This window comes from Vidua macroura, chromosome 12 (assembly GCF_024509145.1).
Source record: "Vidua macroura isolate BioBank_ID:100142 chromosome 12, ASM2450914v1, whole genome shotgun sequence".
Taxonomy (NCBI): Eukaryota; Metazoa; Chordata; class Aves; order Passeriformes; family Viduidae; genus Vidua; species Vidua macroura.
This window is the reverse complement of record NC_071582.1, coordinates 9641184-9657078: the sequence shown is the minus strand read 5'-3', so window position 1 is coordinate 9657078 and position 15895 is coordinate 9641184. Positions and strand designations below refer to the sequence as shown.

General features: G+C 35.4%; 1 protein-coding gene across 2 annotated transcripts in view; it reads left to right on the top strand.

The window, feature by feature from the left end:
* The first annotated feature begins 3662 nt into the window (after window positions 1-3662).
* The window catches only part of UNC13C (unc-13 homolog C), a 131144-nt gene continuing 118911 nt past the window's right edge, over window positions 3663-15895 (top strand). The window contains exon 1 of one of the 2 annotated variants that reach the window (XM_053988476.1): window positions 3663-6639. In XM_053988476.1, coding sequence (XP_053844451.1) covers window positions 3666-6639 — 2974 coding nt within the window. In that variant the 5' untranslated portion in view covers window positions 3663-3665. The remainder of the gene's footprint in view (window positions 6640-15895) is intronic. The other variant, XM_053988475.1, reaches the window with a different exon arrangement.

The following is a 15895-nucleotide window of genomic DNA, read 5'->3' as shown; positions in this document are numbered from 1 at the left end:
TAGTTGATTAATGGTGTGAGGGTTAAGCAAAGCTATGGTTCTGCCTGGCTCTTGCTTTATAAGAGGACAGTCTGCATCCAAAAAGCTACCTCTTACTGGAGAAGCTGTGTTCTGCAGCTTCATTTACTAAGGTCTGAAGAGAAGCTGAGCAGTGATCTAGCTATTCTATTTAAATACTAAAATTATATTTTTAAGATGATTCACTTGTCTTCTTTTTGTAACAATAAAGGGCTGGATTTGTTAAAATAATTTTTTTAAATGGGGGTCTGATGTTCAGATATGTAACTAAAATACTCTGTTTGCATTATTTAAAAAGGTATCATTTTAAACTCTGCCCACTCCTCCCCCCTTCTACCTGACACATTAGTTTTAGACTTGGAATAAGATCTTTTATAAATGATGCTTCCAACTGACATTTTTATTTTGACAATGCTTTGTTATCAACAAATCCAGTTGAATATGCTTAAAACCGGTCTGCATTATCTGTTCACCATCAAGTTGATTGACAAAGCTATTTTCAGACTTGCTATCGGTCAAAAGTTGATGGATGTGTCGGTTTGTCCTTTCTTTATAGAAGGAGCCCATTAAGAATTTATTTTAGTTCTAGTCTCACAATCCATAACACTTTCCAGTTCCTTGCTCTATTACCATCTAGCATAAAGTCCATACCTCACTGCTGTAACATTTCAACATGAATCCTTATGCTTAGAATGTGTTGAATTTCATCATAAAAACTGTTTTCATTCAATAAACAAGCAAAGTGAGAATTAAAAATATTAGGTCATAATGGTTTATCAGGAGACCTGGATAAAACAAGAAAGTCTCCAAATGACAACTTGCAGCTCATTCAAATAATTGACTTAGTTCTATGTGCTTCCTGATAAACTTATCTTATGGAGTTTTAACTTTACATTGATATAAAATGTTAAGAACAACCTATGCAAATCTTAAAGAAATGGATGAGACCTGTAATAACTCAAACTTGATTCCATGTGTAGATTTACTATTGTAGAAAATTAGTTTTTGACAGAGCAATGGTAGGCTGTAAACTGATTAACAGATCATATGACTAATACAGCTGAGATGGAATAGAACTCGCATGAGAGAACATAAATCTGCTCCATTTAGCAGATCTCCCTGTGTTTGTAACAGTACAGCTTTTAATTCACTACGGCGTTGTCAGAAACTGGGTTTAAATAAATTCACTTCTGAATGTTCAGCTATTTGTAATGCTTTCAGTGAACTCTTCTGAAAAGCCTTGGTTAAACACTGGATAAAACAAACACACACACACATATATATATATATGTATGGCTTGCTATGAAATGAAGATTCTTCTGCAGAGAAGCATTAAACCTCATTTAAAGTGAATGGAAATGTTCCAGATTCCAGTGATAACTTCATTATTTCTTGATGCTTTTTAGACTGAGAGACAGGAAACAAGCCTTCTGGCTTGTCTATACATTCTTGATTTGAAGTCATTTGAAGCATGTCCAAGTCATCTAAGTGAAGTTTATATAAGAGAGCATTTAAAAATCTGTGACTATGTGGGCAAAGGAGGTAGGCAATCACACTTCAGATCTTGTTCAATAAATGGTTACAAGCATTCAGTGTAAGAGCTGAATGGTTAACAAGTGTTTCTACATCCAGAAACATGCCTTTGACGTTGAAAAGTGTCCCAAGATGGTTCCTTTCTCTACTAATAATATGTGAAAACAAGGCAGCCTTGGCTCTAGTGAAACTTCTCAATATTCTGAGAGATGTCATTTGCATTCCTTGAAAATTGCATGCAGTCTCATTGACCATACTTTTGCTTCCAAGTATTGCTTGCTCTTAATTCACTCTTGATACTTTAGGCATAAGCCTGTAAGAAAAAGGACTATGCTGATGTATATGTGTTAAAAATGTGATTCATGTCCCACACATATTTAATCTTTTTATAAAATAATAAATAGCCACTTTGGGAAGAGTGAAGAATGATTTCTATTCTTCTGCTCACTCTGCATCCCAGTTTTGTTATAACTGGAAAGGAAATAAGTCTGTTTACATCCTCTCTTCCAGGATTCCAGAAACCAACCAGGCTTTTAGCAGCTTTGCCTGTGCTCTGTGCAGCACAGTGCATTTTGCTGCTGCAGTATTTATCAGGGGCTAATGTTTATTATTTACCATTACATATGTGTATATATGTAATGATTAAATATATAGAGTATAATAGTAAGGTCAATGAAGACAAATTATGCAATGCAAAGACCACATCTTGAGGTATGTCAGTGGACCATGATTTTCATAGAGTGCCAGGATGTTTGCAGACAAGGACAGTTCATATTCTCTACTCCTCTTCAGACACCACAGAGCATTTTTAACCCTTTATATACCCTTTATCTAAACAGACTTCTTATTCTGCCAAAGAATTTTTAGTTGCTTTAGAAACCAAAATGGCCATTTTAAGAACTTCTTTGATTGATTTTTCAGAGCTGGATTTTTCTGAGCTGGTTGCCTTGTTTTTTATTCCACAGCTGTGACACTGGGAGGTGAATGGTACAGAAGAATACATGGACATATTTAAAATGTATTGACTACATTTCTATGGAATACAAGCTTTTATTGTATGGAATAGAAACTTCCAGATACCTCATGGAAGCTTTTTAGGCTTCTTTCAGACCAAATCGCTTTCCTGTTGTAATGGCACCTATTTATGTCCTGCAACTTGTAAACTATGTTTTGTGTAGGTTTGCAGGGTTTTTTTTCTGTTACCAGAAAAATGTCAAATTTAATGACCTGGATGAGAATTTCCATTAGTTGTCATTATTTTCTGTTATGCTCTATGAGTTATTTTATTTTTACTTCTTAAAGAAGAGATACCAAGAAGATAAGCCCACTTCTGAGTCCTGACTTAGCATATTCAAGTCTGGTATCAAAGCAACTATTTCACAAAGTATAGTCATGTACGTAATTCAGTCTCAAGATAGAACAGCACTTCATGTATACAATACTCACTTGTACCTGAATCCTACCTTGTTCCAAAAGGTGAAGCAAGAAAAAATTTTCTACTTCTGTTTTATTAGCTAATAATCATTTGTTGCCCTGTCCATTTTTTTGATTAGTGCCGTATATCATAAGGATCTAAACTGAAATGTCAGTACTCTGAAAGAAAGCAGAAAGCATTTTAAACTGAGTATCTTTGTTAAAGTCAGAGAATTAAACTGGATGAAGAAGGCTGGAAAAAGTATAGCTTATTAATTCTTGTTAACAATATTACCTAGAACTGTTTTCAGCTTCAATATTTCATGAAAAAAATCTATTCAGACAATTATGGGGAATCATCTGTGTTTTCACTGTAACCTCGTTAAAACATCATCAATATTATTGAATGATAAGTTTGCTTGACAGCCATTGTAATGTCGTTCCCTCCTTTTTAGACACTTCAAGAAGCCATGTGCAACACAGTGAGATTTTGCAAGACAAAAAACCTCTTCAGGATATTGTTTTGAAAAAGCAGATGTGATTTTTTTTTAATTTTTCTGTCACATTATTCCAGAGCATCAGTAGTTTTTATGGCTATAGTCTACATTGAAACATTTGCCAATGATTCTTTTGGAGATACAAATACTTCTCTGGATCAAAAATTGTGTTTTATGGAAACAGCTTAAAATAAATTGCACTCCATGGTTTCTGCTCTCTTCAAGAGACTGATCTCATCTTATATATATAAGATTTGCAAAGGAATGTTTACAAAGAAATCGGGAAATAGTACAAAAAGGAAAGAGAGTTGTCAGAGCAAAAAGGAACAAGACTTCAGTCAGATTGGACAAACAAAAAATCCAAAATTTTCCAACACTTTAAAAAGCACCGTTAAAAAGATTGCCAAGTGCCCATCTGCTCGCAACTTATCAACTGAAGAAGAGGAAAGCAATAGAGAATTTTCACTTTCTCCAACATTCAGCTACAGAGTTGCTATTGCTAATGGACTGCAAAGGCATATTTTTGTAGCAAACACTAATAATGAAGATATAGCTCAAGACCTGTCTTCAAATGATAGCTCATGTTCTGAGTCGTTAAGTGAAGTAAAAACTAATAGCAAGAAAAACGAATACTTATCCCACACAATGCCTGTGCAACGCAACAGGAAAAGCTTGAGCAGCCTGGCAGCCTCTGATGGAAGTTCGGATGGAGAGCGCACTTTACACACATTGAAGCTGGGAGCCTTACGAAAACTAAGGAAATGGAAGAAGAGCCAAGAATGTGTCTCATCAGACTCAGAGCTAAGTTCATGGAGGAAAACATGGGGATTAAGAAGTAAATCTCTGGACAGAACTGGCCGTCACCAGAAATCAAATACTCTTGAACCTGGCTTTAGTTCGACAGGTTGTATTAGCCAAACCCATGATGTTATGGAAATGATCTTTAAAGAGCTCCAGGGAATAAGTCAAATTGAAACAGAACTCTCTGAATTAAGAGGGCATGTTAATGCTCTGAAACAATCAATTGATGAAATTTCTAGTAGTGTAGAAGTTGTGCAAAATGAAATCGAACAATTGCGAACTGGATTTGTACAGTCCAGAAGAGAAACTCGGGACATACATGACTACATCAAGCAAATAGGCCACCCAGGAAACAAAGCAAGTCTTAGGTTTCTAAATGTGCCTGAAGAGCGGCTTGAAAAAGCTGAAAGCATAGTTTACAAAATATTAATGGAAAAAATGGGCTTCTCAGAGGCACAAAGCACTATTAAAATTGAGTTTGCCCAAAGGCTTGGGCAGCAAAGAGACTGTCCAAATGCAAAGCCAAGACCCATTCTTGTTTACTTTGAGTCATCACAACAGAGAGATTTGATTTTAAAAAAGTCTTATAAACTTAAGGGAACTGGCATTGGAATTTCTACAGATATATTTTCCCATGAAATAAAAGATAAAAAAGAAAGAGGACTTCCTTCCTCTCAGACATATGAAAGCATGGATATGAAACTTTTAACCGTGGAGACAAAATCTAAAATGCATGACTGGGAGTCACCTGACAGTGATAAAGACTTGGAATCAGATATAAATAAGAACAGTTATGCAAAAATATCTAAATCAGCATTTCAGATAAAAACAAGCACTACAAAGGGGACTACTGAGTCCCCAGACACTAAAGACCTTGACAGAACTGCTGACAATAGCACCTTTTCACACAGAAGAAGTTATGACAATCAGTCACCAGAATTTGACACTATGGAAAAACAATCAAAGGCCTATTATTCAGATGTAACTCCCTTATGGCATTTACAGAATGACTTTGCAACACCAAAGCTTAGCCGTTCAGAATCAGATTTCTCAAAATTGTGTCAGTCTTACTCTGAGGATTTTTCAGAAAACCAGTATTTTAGCAGAACAAATGGCAGTTCATTGTTGTCTTCCTCTGATCGAGAACTTTGGCAGCGAAGGCAAGATGATTCTCTAAACTGGTATGGCAGTTCCCAGGAACAGAGTTTTGCCCAAGACATGCAGCAGTATCCAGAGCAAAATGAAACAGGGAACATGGAAACTGTTGATAGTGGAGTAAGCAATGGAATAATCCGTGTGTCTGGAGACATAAACCATTATGATGATAGTCAGCTTTCTTTACAGGACGATCTTTCTCCATGGAAAAACTGGAATCAGTTGGAACAAGGGGCAGATTTAGGCCTAGACTCATCCACGCAGGAAGTTTTTGTGTATGATATGAGTAGCCCTTCAGACCAACAGACAGATTTTGGAAAGGGCCAAAGTTCTGACCTCCAGTATGATACTGAAAGCTATGATTTCACTCTAGATGGTACTTCTCCATCTTGTCCGGGCCTTGACAGTGAAACACAAAGTCAGTGGACTGGTCAATATGATGATTATCAGGAAACAAATTCTATCTCCTCTTATCAGAATCAAAACAAATTGCCTATGATGTACCGAAGTCAAAGTGAACTACCAAGTGATGACTCAGAGGAAACCGCCCCTAAATCATGGCACAGCCGATTAAGCATAGATCTTTCTGATAAGACTTTCAGCTTTCCTAAATTTGGATCTACACTTCAGCGTGCTAAGTCAGCTTTAGAAGTAGTCTGGAATAAAAGTACACAAAGTTTAAGTGGGTATGAAGACAGTGGATCATCTTTTATGGGAAGGTTTAGAACACTATCTCAGTCTACTGCAAATGAATCAAGTACAACACTTGATTCTGATGTTTATGCTGAGCCTTATTGCTACAAAGCAGAGTATGAGGAAGAATTAATTGAACCGTCTGGTGAGAATGAAACGGACTATGTAGAAGTAATGGAACAAGTCCTTGCTAAACTAGAAAATAGAACTAATAGTAGTGAGACTAGTGAGCAGATCCAAGAGTATGAACTGGACCAGTCTTTGTATGAAACTCCATATGCCATGCTACCAGAGGAACAATATGACACACAGTTTGACAGTGTGATCAGTGAAGAGATATTGGAAGTTGAAAGTGACGTGGCTCCTGAAGTAGAAATAAGGGAGGATGAAAATCAGAATATCCCAGAGATGATTACTGAAGTTACTGAAATTCCAAAGAAAAAAAGAATACGACCATCATTTAAAGAAGCTGCTTTGAAAGCATACAAGAAACAAATGAATGATTTGGAGGAGAAGATCCTTGCTGGAGGTAATAGTGTTTTAATACTATCTTTTAAGTAAAACATTGTTCTCATTAGAATTGGACATTGCTTTTTGTATAGTACCTTTTCTTGCTCCCATTGAATTCCGCAGAAAAAAAAAACTGCTTATGTCTGGTTTTGTTTAGAGGGTGAAATAGTTCCATAGAAAACAAAAGATTAATTTTCCCAAGTTCTTTTTAAACAGTTTTCTGAATATGGTTAGTCAGACATGCTTGTAAGTACTATATTTCTTTGAATTTAAGTAACTTGAAAATTAAATTTCACAAGGTTTAAGTCCTAAAAAGAACTAAATAGTACCCTGTTCTTAGTTTCCACATAGTTTTATAAATGTATTTATGGGAGTAATACAGAGTGTTCAGATACTACACTCTTGCTTTCTTCAATAGTTTTCAAGGCATGGTTGGTTCTGTATTCATCCTGACGGGCAGTGTCCTCTACCCCCTATGCAACCCATAACATGTTATGTACTTACAAGAGTAAAAGTCTAAAGTGATGCTTTGTCTGTTCTTACTTTGGTTCTGTCCTTATTTGTACTCCCAACAAGCTCTTAGAGTAGTCAGTCCCCAAAATGGAGTGAGAAGAGTGTGGAAGAAAGACAAGAGTGTAAATGGTATCATCCATCTATGAAGAAGTTCCTTTAGGAAGGAACTAACATCACTGGAGGGTTTGGCACTGATATTTTCATGATTTTTATCTTTTGTATTATCAGACTTCAAAGGAGACAGTCATATATATAACCTTAATATTAGACAAAGTAATATATTAGTAGTATACAAATATGGTGATATTCAATGTAAACATTAACTGTAATTCTAATAACATTCATTATAATGTTGCATGTGGATTTAATTGGGAGCATCATCATGACTGTAGCTAGCCAGATGGTAATTGTCACCTTGACTGAATCTTGCCTTTATCTGCCTTGGAAAAATAATCATCTGGTACAAAAAGATGAAAAACTGTGCCTTTAGCCAAAGATTGTGTTCAGTTGTAATGAGCTTGAGCTACTATGGTTTTTCTTTTGTACGTGAACAACTACTTTTACAATAAATATATAGTCAACTTGAAAGTCAATTACATATACATTTAAATTTTGATAGTAGTAGAGTTTACTTTAAAGTCTATTTTATATTTAAATAATGACACTCAATTGTGTATTTGTATTTTGCAGCTGTTTTTCTACAGTACTCTGTTAGATACTAGGTGGTGTGTATATGAATGAACAGCCATCAATAGCTAGGATTTTCATTACTTTTCCCTGATTTTGTGAGGCATGGGAGAAGGGAACAACATTCATTTTACCTAGTCATTGTACAATAGGAATATAATGGTCTCAGGACTTTATTAAAGAAAGTACACCCAAGACCCCAAGGTTTGAAGACCCCAAACTTTGAAACCCAAATTGATTCTACTATTTAAAGTCTGCACGTTTGTGTATATTGGTAGATAAGAGTTGTTAGAAAATAAGAACTAACTTTGATATGTCCCATGCAATCCTTTCTAGGAATTAAATGTATGTTCCTCTTTTAACCCAGCAGGTGAAAGTCTTCTTTTAGTCTCTTAATCCATTGACATTTTTTCTTCTGAATTACTGAAACTTTCCTTGTATTTACAGAGAATCCATTTGACACCAAAACCAGTTTATGAAAATATGATATTGGGTGTAGTCTATGGGCCAAAGTGTCTACATGGTTACTAGATGTCATACTAGGACTTCCACTTGTGTTTCCAAAAATAAAATAATATAGAATATTATAAAAGGGGAGGGAAATAGAAAGGGAATACATCAGGAGGTTAAGGGGAATTTACAAATGAACTGATATAACACACTACTTCTCAGTTTATTCTGAGAACAATGTGCATTTACTCTTGCACAGCAGCTCTGTTTCCTCTTCACACTGTGTTTTCCATGCCACCAAGGAGGAGGATACATGTTTCAGTCAGGAATTCTGCAGCAGTCACCAACTGCTTTGTTACAAATGGGTCTTCAGGTCCTGTAGCATACCTAGCAATACCTATTGTCTTTCATGCTTTTTATATCTAATGGATAAATATGATATTCTTACCTTTATGTCTGTCCACAGAACATGTAACAGTTCTTCAGAATTTAAAACTTGCAAAATATATTTTCTAGTTGGAGTAGTCTACTCAAAGAATATATTACTTGAAAACTATTTCTGTTGAGTGACATGTAGTATTGTTGGAGCAAAATCTTTCTTTATTTTACTTTCAGCTTACTCTCAGTGAGCTGGGTAATGGATATTGCAGTCAGTCTATTCACAGAGAATGAAATCCACAGGTGGGATGTCTGTCCTTGGAGATAGTCAGAATCCATCTGGACACGGTCCTGGGCAATCTGCTCTGGGTGGCCTGATTTGTGCAGGGTTCTTAGACAAGGCCTCCAGAGTTCCCTTCCAGCCTCAGCTGTTCTGTGATATGGAAATGCATTTTTGAATACTTTGTATGCAGCCTTTGAAGAGGGATGTCTTTTTAATGTCAGTTTGTCTGCTAAGACAAAACACCTTCCCATTCTGTTTATTACTTGAATGGCACAGTCTAGGAAAAAACATTTTATAAATCAGTTCTTAAAGGAGTTCTTCAAAATGCCCAAAACATATTTTGTAACTTCTCATTTTTGACAACCTGCCTTCTCTTCTTTATGCATGTAATTAGGCATGTCCAGAGAATACTTAGTTTGTCATTTAAGCAAATAGTTGTATAAGGTATTCAACTTTCATTTTAATATTTACAGGAGCAATAATAACTTTTTTGAAAAGTGACTAATAGCTGTTCAAGGGTTTCCATTACTTTTATGAATGTTTTTTGGGCTTTATTACTCTCTTACCCTTGTAACTAATTCACAGTCAGCTTCAGATTTCGTACTTTGGATGGAAAAGTACTAAAAAGAGAACAATTTATTTGAATTAATCTTCATTATATAACCAAAACCTAACCTATTCTTCAATGAATTGTTTCTTCCCTCCATATAAGCAGGAGTTGTTTGACCACAATCTATCCAAACAGAGATAGAACTGAATCATATAGTAATTTCAGTTCTCCAATTTCATACAAAAGAAGGGTTTAGAATGATATGATTTTCATTCTAGTAATGCATAAGGTAAGGTCAATAAATCTTCGGTACATAAATAATTTGTTAGTGTACAAGAACCCCATAAGATAGTCCTATTCTCTGTCACTAGCTGGAGGAAAAAATACACTCTGGGCTGATGCTTATGTATTATTTATTTTAAAATGTTTTCGGAGGCATACTGGAATGACTAGGTTATATGAATGAGAGGAGACATGAGCAGTACATGAGTAATCCTCAGATTTAAAGTTCTGTAAGGATATAGAGACATTGAGTGGATGCAGGTATATTAATGGAGGGATTGGTGCCTTAAAAAAACAAAGAAATGTTGTGTAGTTGTTTGTTTCTTTGTACACTGTAATTGAGAATGACTAACACTTTTATTCATTGTTCTAGTCCTCACTTGTTATTTTCTAGCTTCCTTTTTCCCTAGTGGCTTCTTCCATTCCATCTCTATCTTATCTTTTACAGGTGCCTTAGCATAAGCGTGATTTTCTGTCCTGATGAAACTATGCCTCTGGACAAGACTCCAGAGTTGCATGCGCTCTTCTCAGTCGCTTTCAATGATAACATAGACTCTTTCTATGAGTGGTAGTTTGTGAGCAGTAGCTTCTTGCTCCAGTTGTTGACGATATCTTGGTCATCATTTGACATGACAGATTTTAAAAATCATTCAGATTTTAAAATGCCTTTGATCTTAATTTTCAGACACAGAGTAACTTCTAGATTATTTATGATGTTAAGATGTGTGGACTCATCTAACTCTATAAGAAGGTGCATTGGGAACTCAAGAGGACAGGGAACAGGGATTGGATTTGCCTCTTCACAGTGGAGAGAAGCGTTTCTGTGTTATGATTTGTATTTTGCTTTGTGGTATCTGACTGAAGAACAGAACTTAGAGATAAGTATGAATACACTCTTACTTTGTTTATGCTAACATCTATAACCAAAGGAACCAGCCCAGGTGCTGTGGTCATTTGGTTCCATGTTAAGAAAAGCTGCCAGGAAAATAAGCTTATTTCAATGCAAGTTCAAATTTTGCCTATTAAAACTATGATTTTTTTGAAACAAGTACTTATTTTCTTATTTGGACCACTTTCTGGCCTTTTTATGATCACTGTTAGCAGGAATTGCCTTATTCAGCTGTATTTTCTCAAAGACTAAAGGCTTTAGAAATTAATCTAACCCTGGCTTGTTGTACTCGACTTTTTTCCCTATGTCTAACCTTCATCATGTTTGTTTTTAATGCACTTGCATAGGTGCACAGTTACTCGTAACTAATAGCTGTTGTTAATAGTGTTGTACTGCTTTTGTTAGGTGAATGTGTCTCAGATTTAAACTTGAAATGATCAGTGCTATGGCCCAGATGAAAATTAGTTGACCTGATATTGTTTAGTAAATTAATCAGTCATTTTATAGCCATTCAGATGGAAATAGGATAAATAAAAACCTTACCCTGGTCATGAAAATTCCTTACTCTTTGGTGGTGACTGTAATGGAGAAATAAAAAGCTTATTAGAAGTTAAATTGGGTTTGTTATCTGAGAGAGTTCCTCTGCACACAGTCTACATTAACTGCATTGGGAAGTGGGCTTTAAGAAAGGACTACTGTTTGTACAAAGAGAAATATACCCCATTTTATTGCTTAATTGTTTGGGGTAACTACATTGACTGATTAAAACATGGTGAGTTGTGTTTGGGTTTGTGGGGGGGTTTCTGTAAAAATAAAGTTCCTTTTCAGACTGCTGGTGCAGACTGGGGAAGAGAAGGATGTCCTAGACAGATGGCAGAAATTTAGTTTAGTGTTTAAAATACTGAAGCAATTAATAAAGATAGAACATACATATTTGCTTGTATTATGCTAAACTGAGATGCCTATTCTTTCATTGACCAGTACTAGCAGCTAATGCCAGTCAGTCTTGTTCATATAGAAGAGATTGTTGGTAAGTCATCTTTTGCCCTTTTTAATGCTTTTGTTACAATGAAAGTTACAGTTTTAAATGTTTTGGGAATTCTTTGAAAGCTAAAAGCATTCTGTTCTCATTACATCTTATTTCTTCAAGTATTTTGTTGTTAAAAATTAAATATAAATTTTATAAAATAAATAAAAATTAAACCTGAACTGTCTTGAACTAATGCGGCTTTCAGTTGATGCTGTGTGGACATACCGTTGAGGTGTGTGTTAATGTAAACCCAGATTCTCCAGAATTCCCCAAAAAGGCTTGATCCCCAAAAAGGCTTGAAGCTGAGTTGTGGCCACACTCTTAAATTGCCTGGAAGTTTAGCCTCACCTTGTTCAACGTGAATGAATCACTTTTTTTTATGTGATCTCTTTGAGAAGCTTTTCCTGCACTCAGCCCACTGTCATTTTGCACCCTTCTAATGTCAGGCACAGTCTGATGAGAGAAAAAAAGTGACTAAATGAATGCAATGAGTCTTTGCATCACTGGGAAAGAATAGTCCAGACAGAAAGACTCATAGTTAATAAAAACTAGCAGCAGTACCAAGGCCCAAGATTTTTTGTTCTATTTCAAAACAGTGGAGCCAAAATATTTAGTGATACAAGGCTTTGTTTGATTTCCCACATCTCATTTATTTACGATTTGTTTGGGTTTTTTTCATAAAAGTGATAAATTACTTCATTAATATAAGGACTGATTGTGTATTCCGTGTGGCTGATGTAGTTCATCTCTGATGTTTAAGGAAAATGAATATATATTCACCTAATGTATCATCTATAAAGAGATGGATTTGGGGACAGAATACTTTTCAACAGAAGGTGATTAATCTGTTGCTCTTCTCTTCATGTGTAAATAATGTAAAAAGGCAGATTCCAGAGAGTTTTTGTCTGTGTAACTTCCCTTCTCTGTTTACATCCGAAGATGGCCGCAATGGAACAGATGTATTTTGTAAGCAGGCTGGGGAAGAAATGGTTACTCTTGCTATACATTTTAATAGATCTGTGGTACTGTGGAAACAAGATTACTGCAAGTTAAGGAGTCTAATTTGGTGCTGTATTGGGAATGATAGTGAACCACAGAAATTTAATAATCCAGTTTTTTCAACTGTCTTGATTCTCTTTCTCAACACCATGTTTGTGTCTGTCATTTCATCAGGTAAACAAAATGATGGATGTCTTTCACTCTTTTTTGGGGGAATGGGGAAGTAGTGCAATAAGAAGCTGTAGTTGTACAGGATGTGAGGACTCAAAATATATTTTCAGATTATGTGGGTAGAATCTGATAAATACAATAATCCTGCACCCAGACTGGTTAGCCACAATTCCTTTTTCATGTGGGTATGCGTGCACTTTGAAAATCCTCCACTAATATTGCAGGAGGTAAAACAGTGTTCTAAAGAATTATTAACCATCCCATGAATTCAATCAGGTTGGTGCTGATGAACCAAAGTATATTGATTTGACTCAGCTTCATATGCTTGTTTTGTGCACAGGAGAGTGAATGCATTATTTTCTTGCTACTGGTTTCACTGGAGTCAGGCATAAGTCTTTGTACCCTTCCCTTCCTATTTCTCCACTGTCCTTTGATGGAAAAAAGGGGCATTAGAGACTTAAAACAGAAAATGGCAGTCTGCCCACCTTGAGATTAATAGATTTGTAGAAAGGTTGCTTTTGAAAAATTATTGCAGGAAATCTAATCAGTTAGTTATGAAGATAATGCATCAATCTTTTTATCTGTGAAGAAAAAGCAAGTATTTACATTCACCAGCTACTCTAAAGTTGGGGCTTCATGAAAAGATGCTCTGTATCAGTTGCTTGCTACACATTCAGTCTGTACTTTTTCCCCACTAGTTAAGTGAGTGAAAGAATGATTTAAAAACCTGTTTAATATATCTTCCAGGAAACATAATAGTGATCTTCTGGCTTATTGTGCTTTAATTCTATGGTTAGAGCATTTGTTCTTATCAGAAAATCTTAGATTATAATACTGGTTCTCTTTGTAAACAGGATAGTAACTGAAGAGCAGCAGTTTAATTTAGCATAGTAATTCCTGCTAAATCAATGTGCATTACATCAGGAAATGTATGTCACAGCAACATTTATGTAATACTCTCAGATTCAAAAAATTCTACTATTACCAGATCCGTTTTCCTAGAATACCTACACCTATCCTTTAAGCATAAAAAACAAATAAACCAACCAGCCAAAACCCCAAACAAAACCAAAAATTCAACCAAACAACAAACCAAAAAAAAAAACCCCAGACAAACTACTCCCAACATCCTTAATCAGTAAGACTTGGCAGAAATCTGTATTTTGGCTGTTTAATAAATACTAGCAGACAAAAAAAAACAAACAAAGCACACCACTCCACACCTATTCTGTTTAGAGAATGACTTCTGTTTTTCAGAAAAGTGATTTGTTAAAACTGCTAGTTTCCTCTGTAAATGAAGAAAGTCTCTGCTACTCTACTTATGAAAACAGGCTATTTAACAATATTTTAACTGACTTTAGAATTAACATAGATTGATAAATATTCATGCAGTTTGTCTGCTCTTTTTGAGCTTAATCAGATTTAAAGCTGCTAGAACTAAGAGGTAAGCTGACCGTGAATGTCAGTTCCAAGGGGGTTTTATACTGGTTTTGCTGGGAAAATGAACATGTTATTGTATCATCAAGAATGATTTTTTTAAATTTATTTCCAAAATATTTAAGCATTTTCTTTATGTCATTTTGTTTCAGAAGTGGAAATAGCACTGCATAATTTTTGAATGCAGCTTTGGGATAAAAGGAATCTTGTTAAAGCATCAGGCTGAAAAAATATCTAGACATGTATTTAAAAAATGTAATGACTTGGAAAATGTGAATTCATGAATAGGCTCAAGTCTTCCTCTTGTGTATTAATGAAGTAGAATATTACAACAGAGTGTGTAAGAGATGCTCTGTTTTGCTGTCAAAGGGAAATTCTGACTACTCCCATGGGACAGGTACCAGGTTTTTTTCTTTGTGCACATTTTCCAGGTGATCAGTGGAACACCTAGACAGATGTCTCTCAGGAACTCTAAATAGAAGGAAATACCTGAAACCACTCCAGTTATTGTTGATGCAAAATTATTGTTGATACTGATAGAACTTTGCTGACTATGAGGATTGTTTCCTTGAGGACCTGAGAGTATTCTTAAGATGGCTTGCAAGATAAGAAGTTTTAGTAAATCTGAAAATGAAGACTTATGCTTGTGTTGATGACAGAGCCGTTTAAAAATGTCTTGGACGCTATGATAAAGAATATGGTGTGCAAAAGATACAGGGATATAAGTTAGCTAGAAAAAAATACCACAGAAAATACTGTAATCTGTTTTTGCTAAATTAGTAGTGGCAAAGAGCAATCTGCTGACTGACACTCGAGTAGCTTCTCTGGAGTAGATTATTGGAGCAGCAGCAAGTGATTTGTCAATGCTGTCACAGACCCATAAACTATGGATAGCTCTGGGTATCACCAGTGCAGCTGCAGCATCACCAAAGGAATCCTTGTCCTTCAGCTGCATATATACCAAGATGGAATAAGAACAGACAGATGTGATGGATGTACGATTATTGAATGTAAAAATGAACCAGGAGAGAGGAATATTTTTAAAATGGATGAGTATAAACGAAAGCACTTTTTTTTAATCTTATCCTGTAGCTCTTCCTGTTTCATTTAGCACAAGCAGGATGGAGCTCATGCTCCTATGAATCCATAAGGCAAGGAGGGTACTGCAAACATAAAGTAGGGGAATTTTCCTTATGACCTTTCAAAGGCATGTTGGGTGAAATTTTCTTTTTCTAAAAAACCGTGAAAGTAATGGTCAGGGAGACATGCCTTTTTTTCTTAACTATAAAAAGGGATTGAGGATTTCAGAAGGATTTATGCATGCCCTATCAAGCAAAAAATAGTCCAATAGTACCAAAAGTCATCCTTTGAATTCCAGTGTACCGGTCTATAGTTCTTAACATCTGTGTCTCTCTTCGGTGTTTAGGCATAATTATTTCAATTTATTATTTCAACCAGAGCCAAAACAAACAGTAATTTGATTTTGAGTTTACCTATAACATAAAAGATAACAGTAAATAACTATTTTTAAGGGTTTAATGCTAATCATATTGTTTCAAATATTATTATTCTCTTGTATCTGTTAAGCTAGTTTCTTATCAACAGA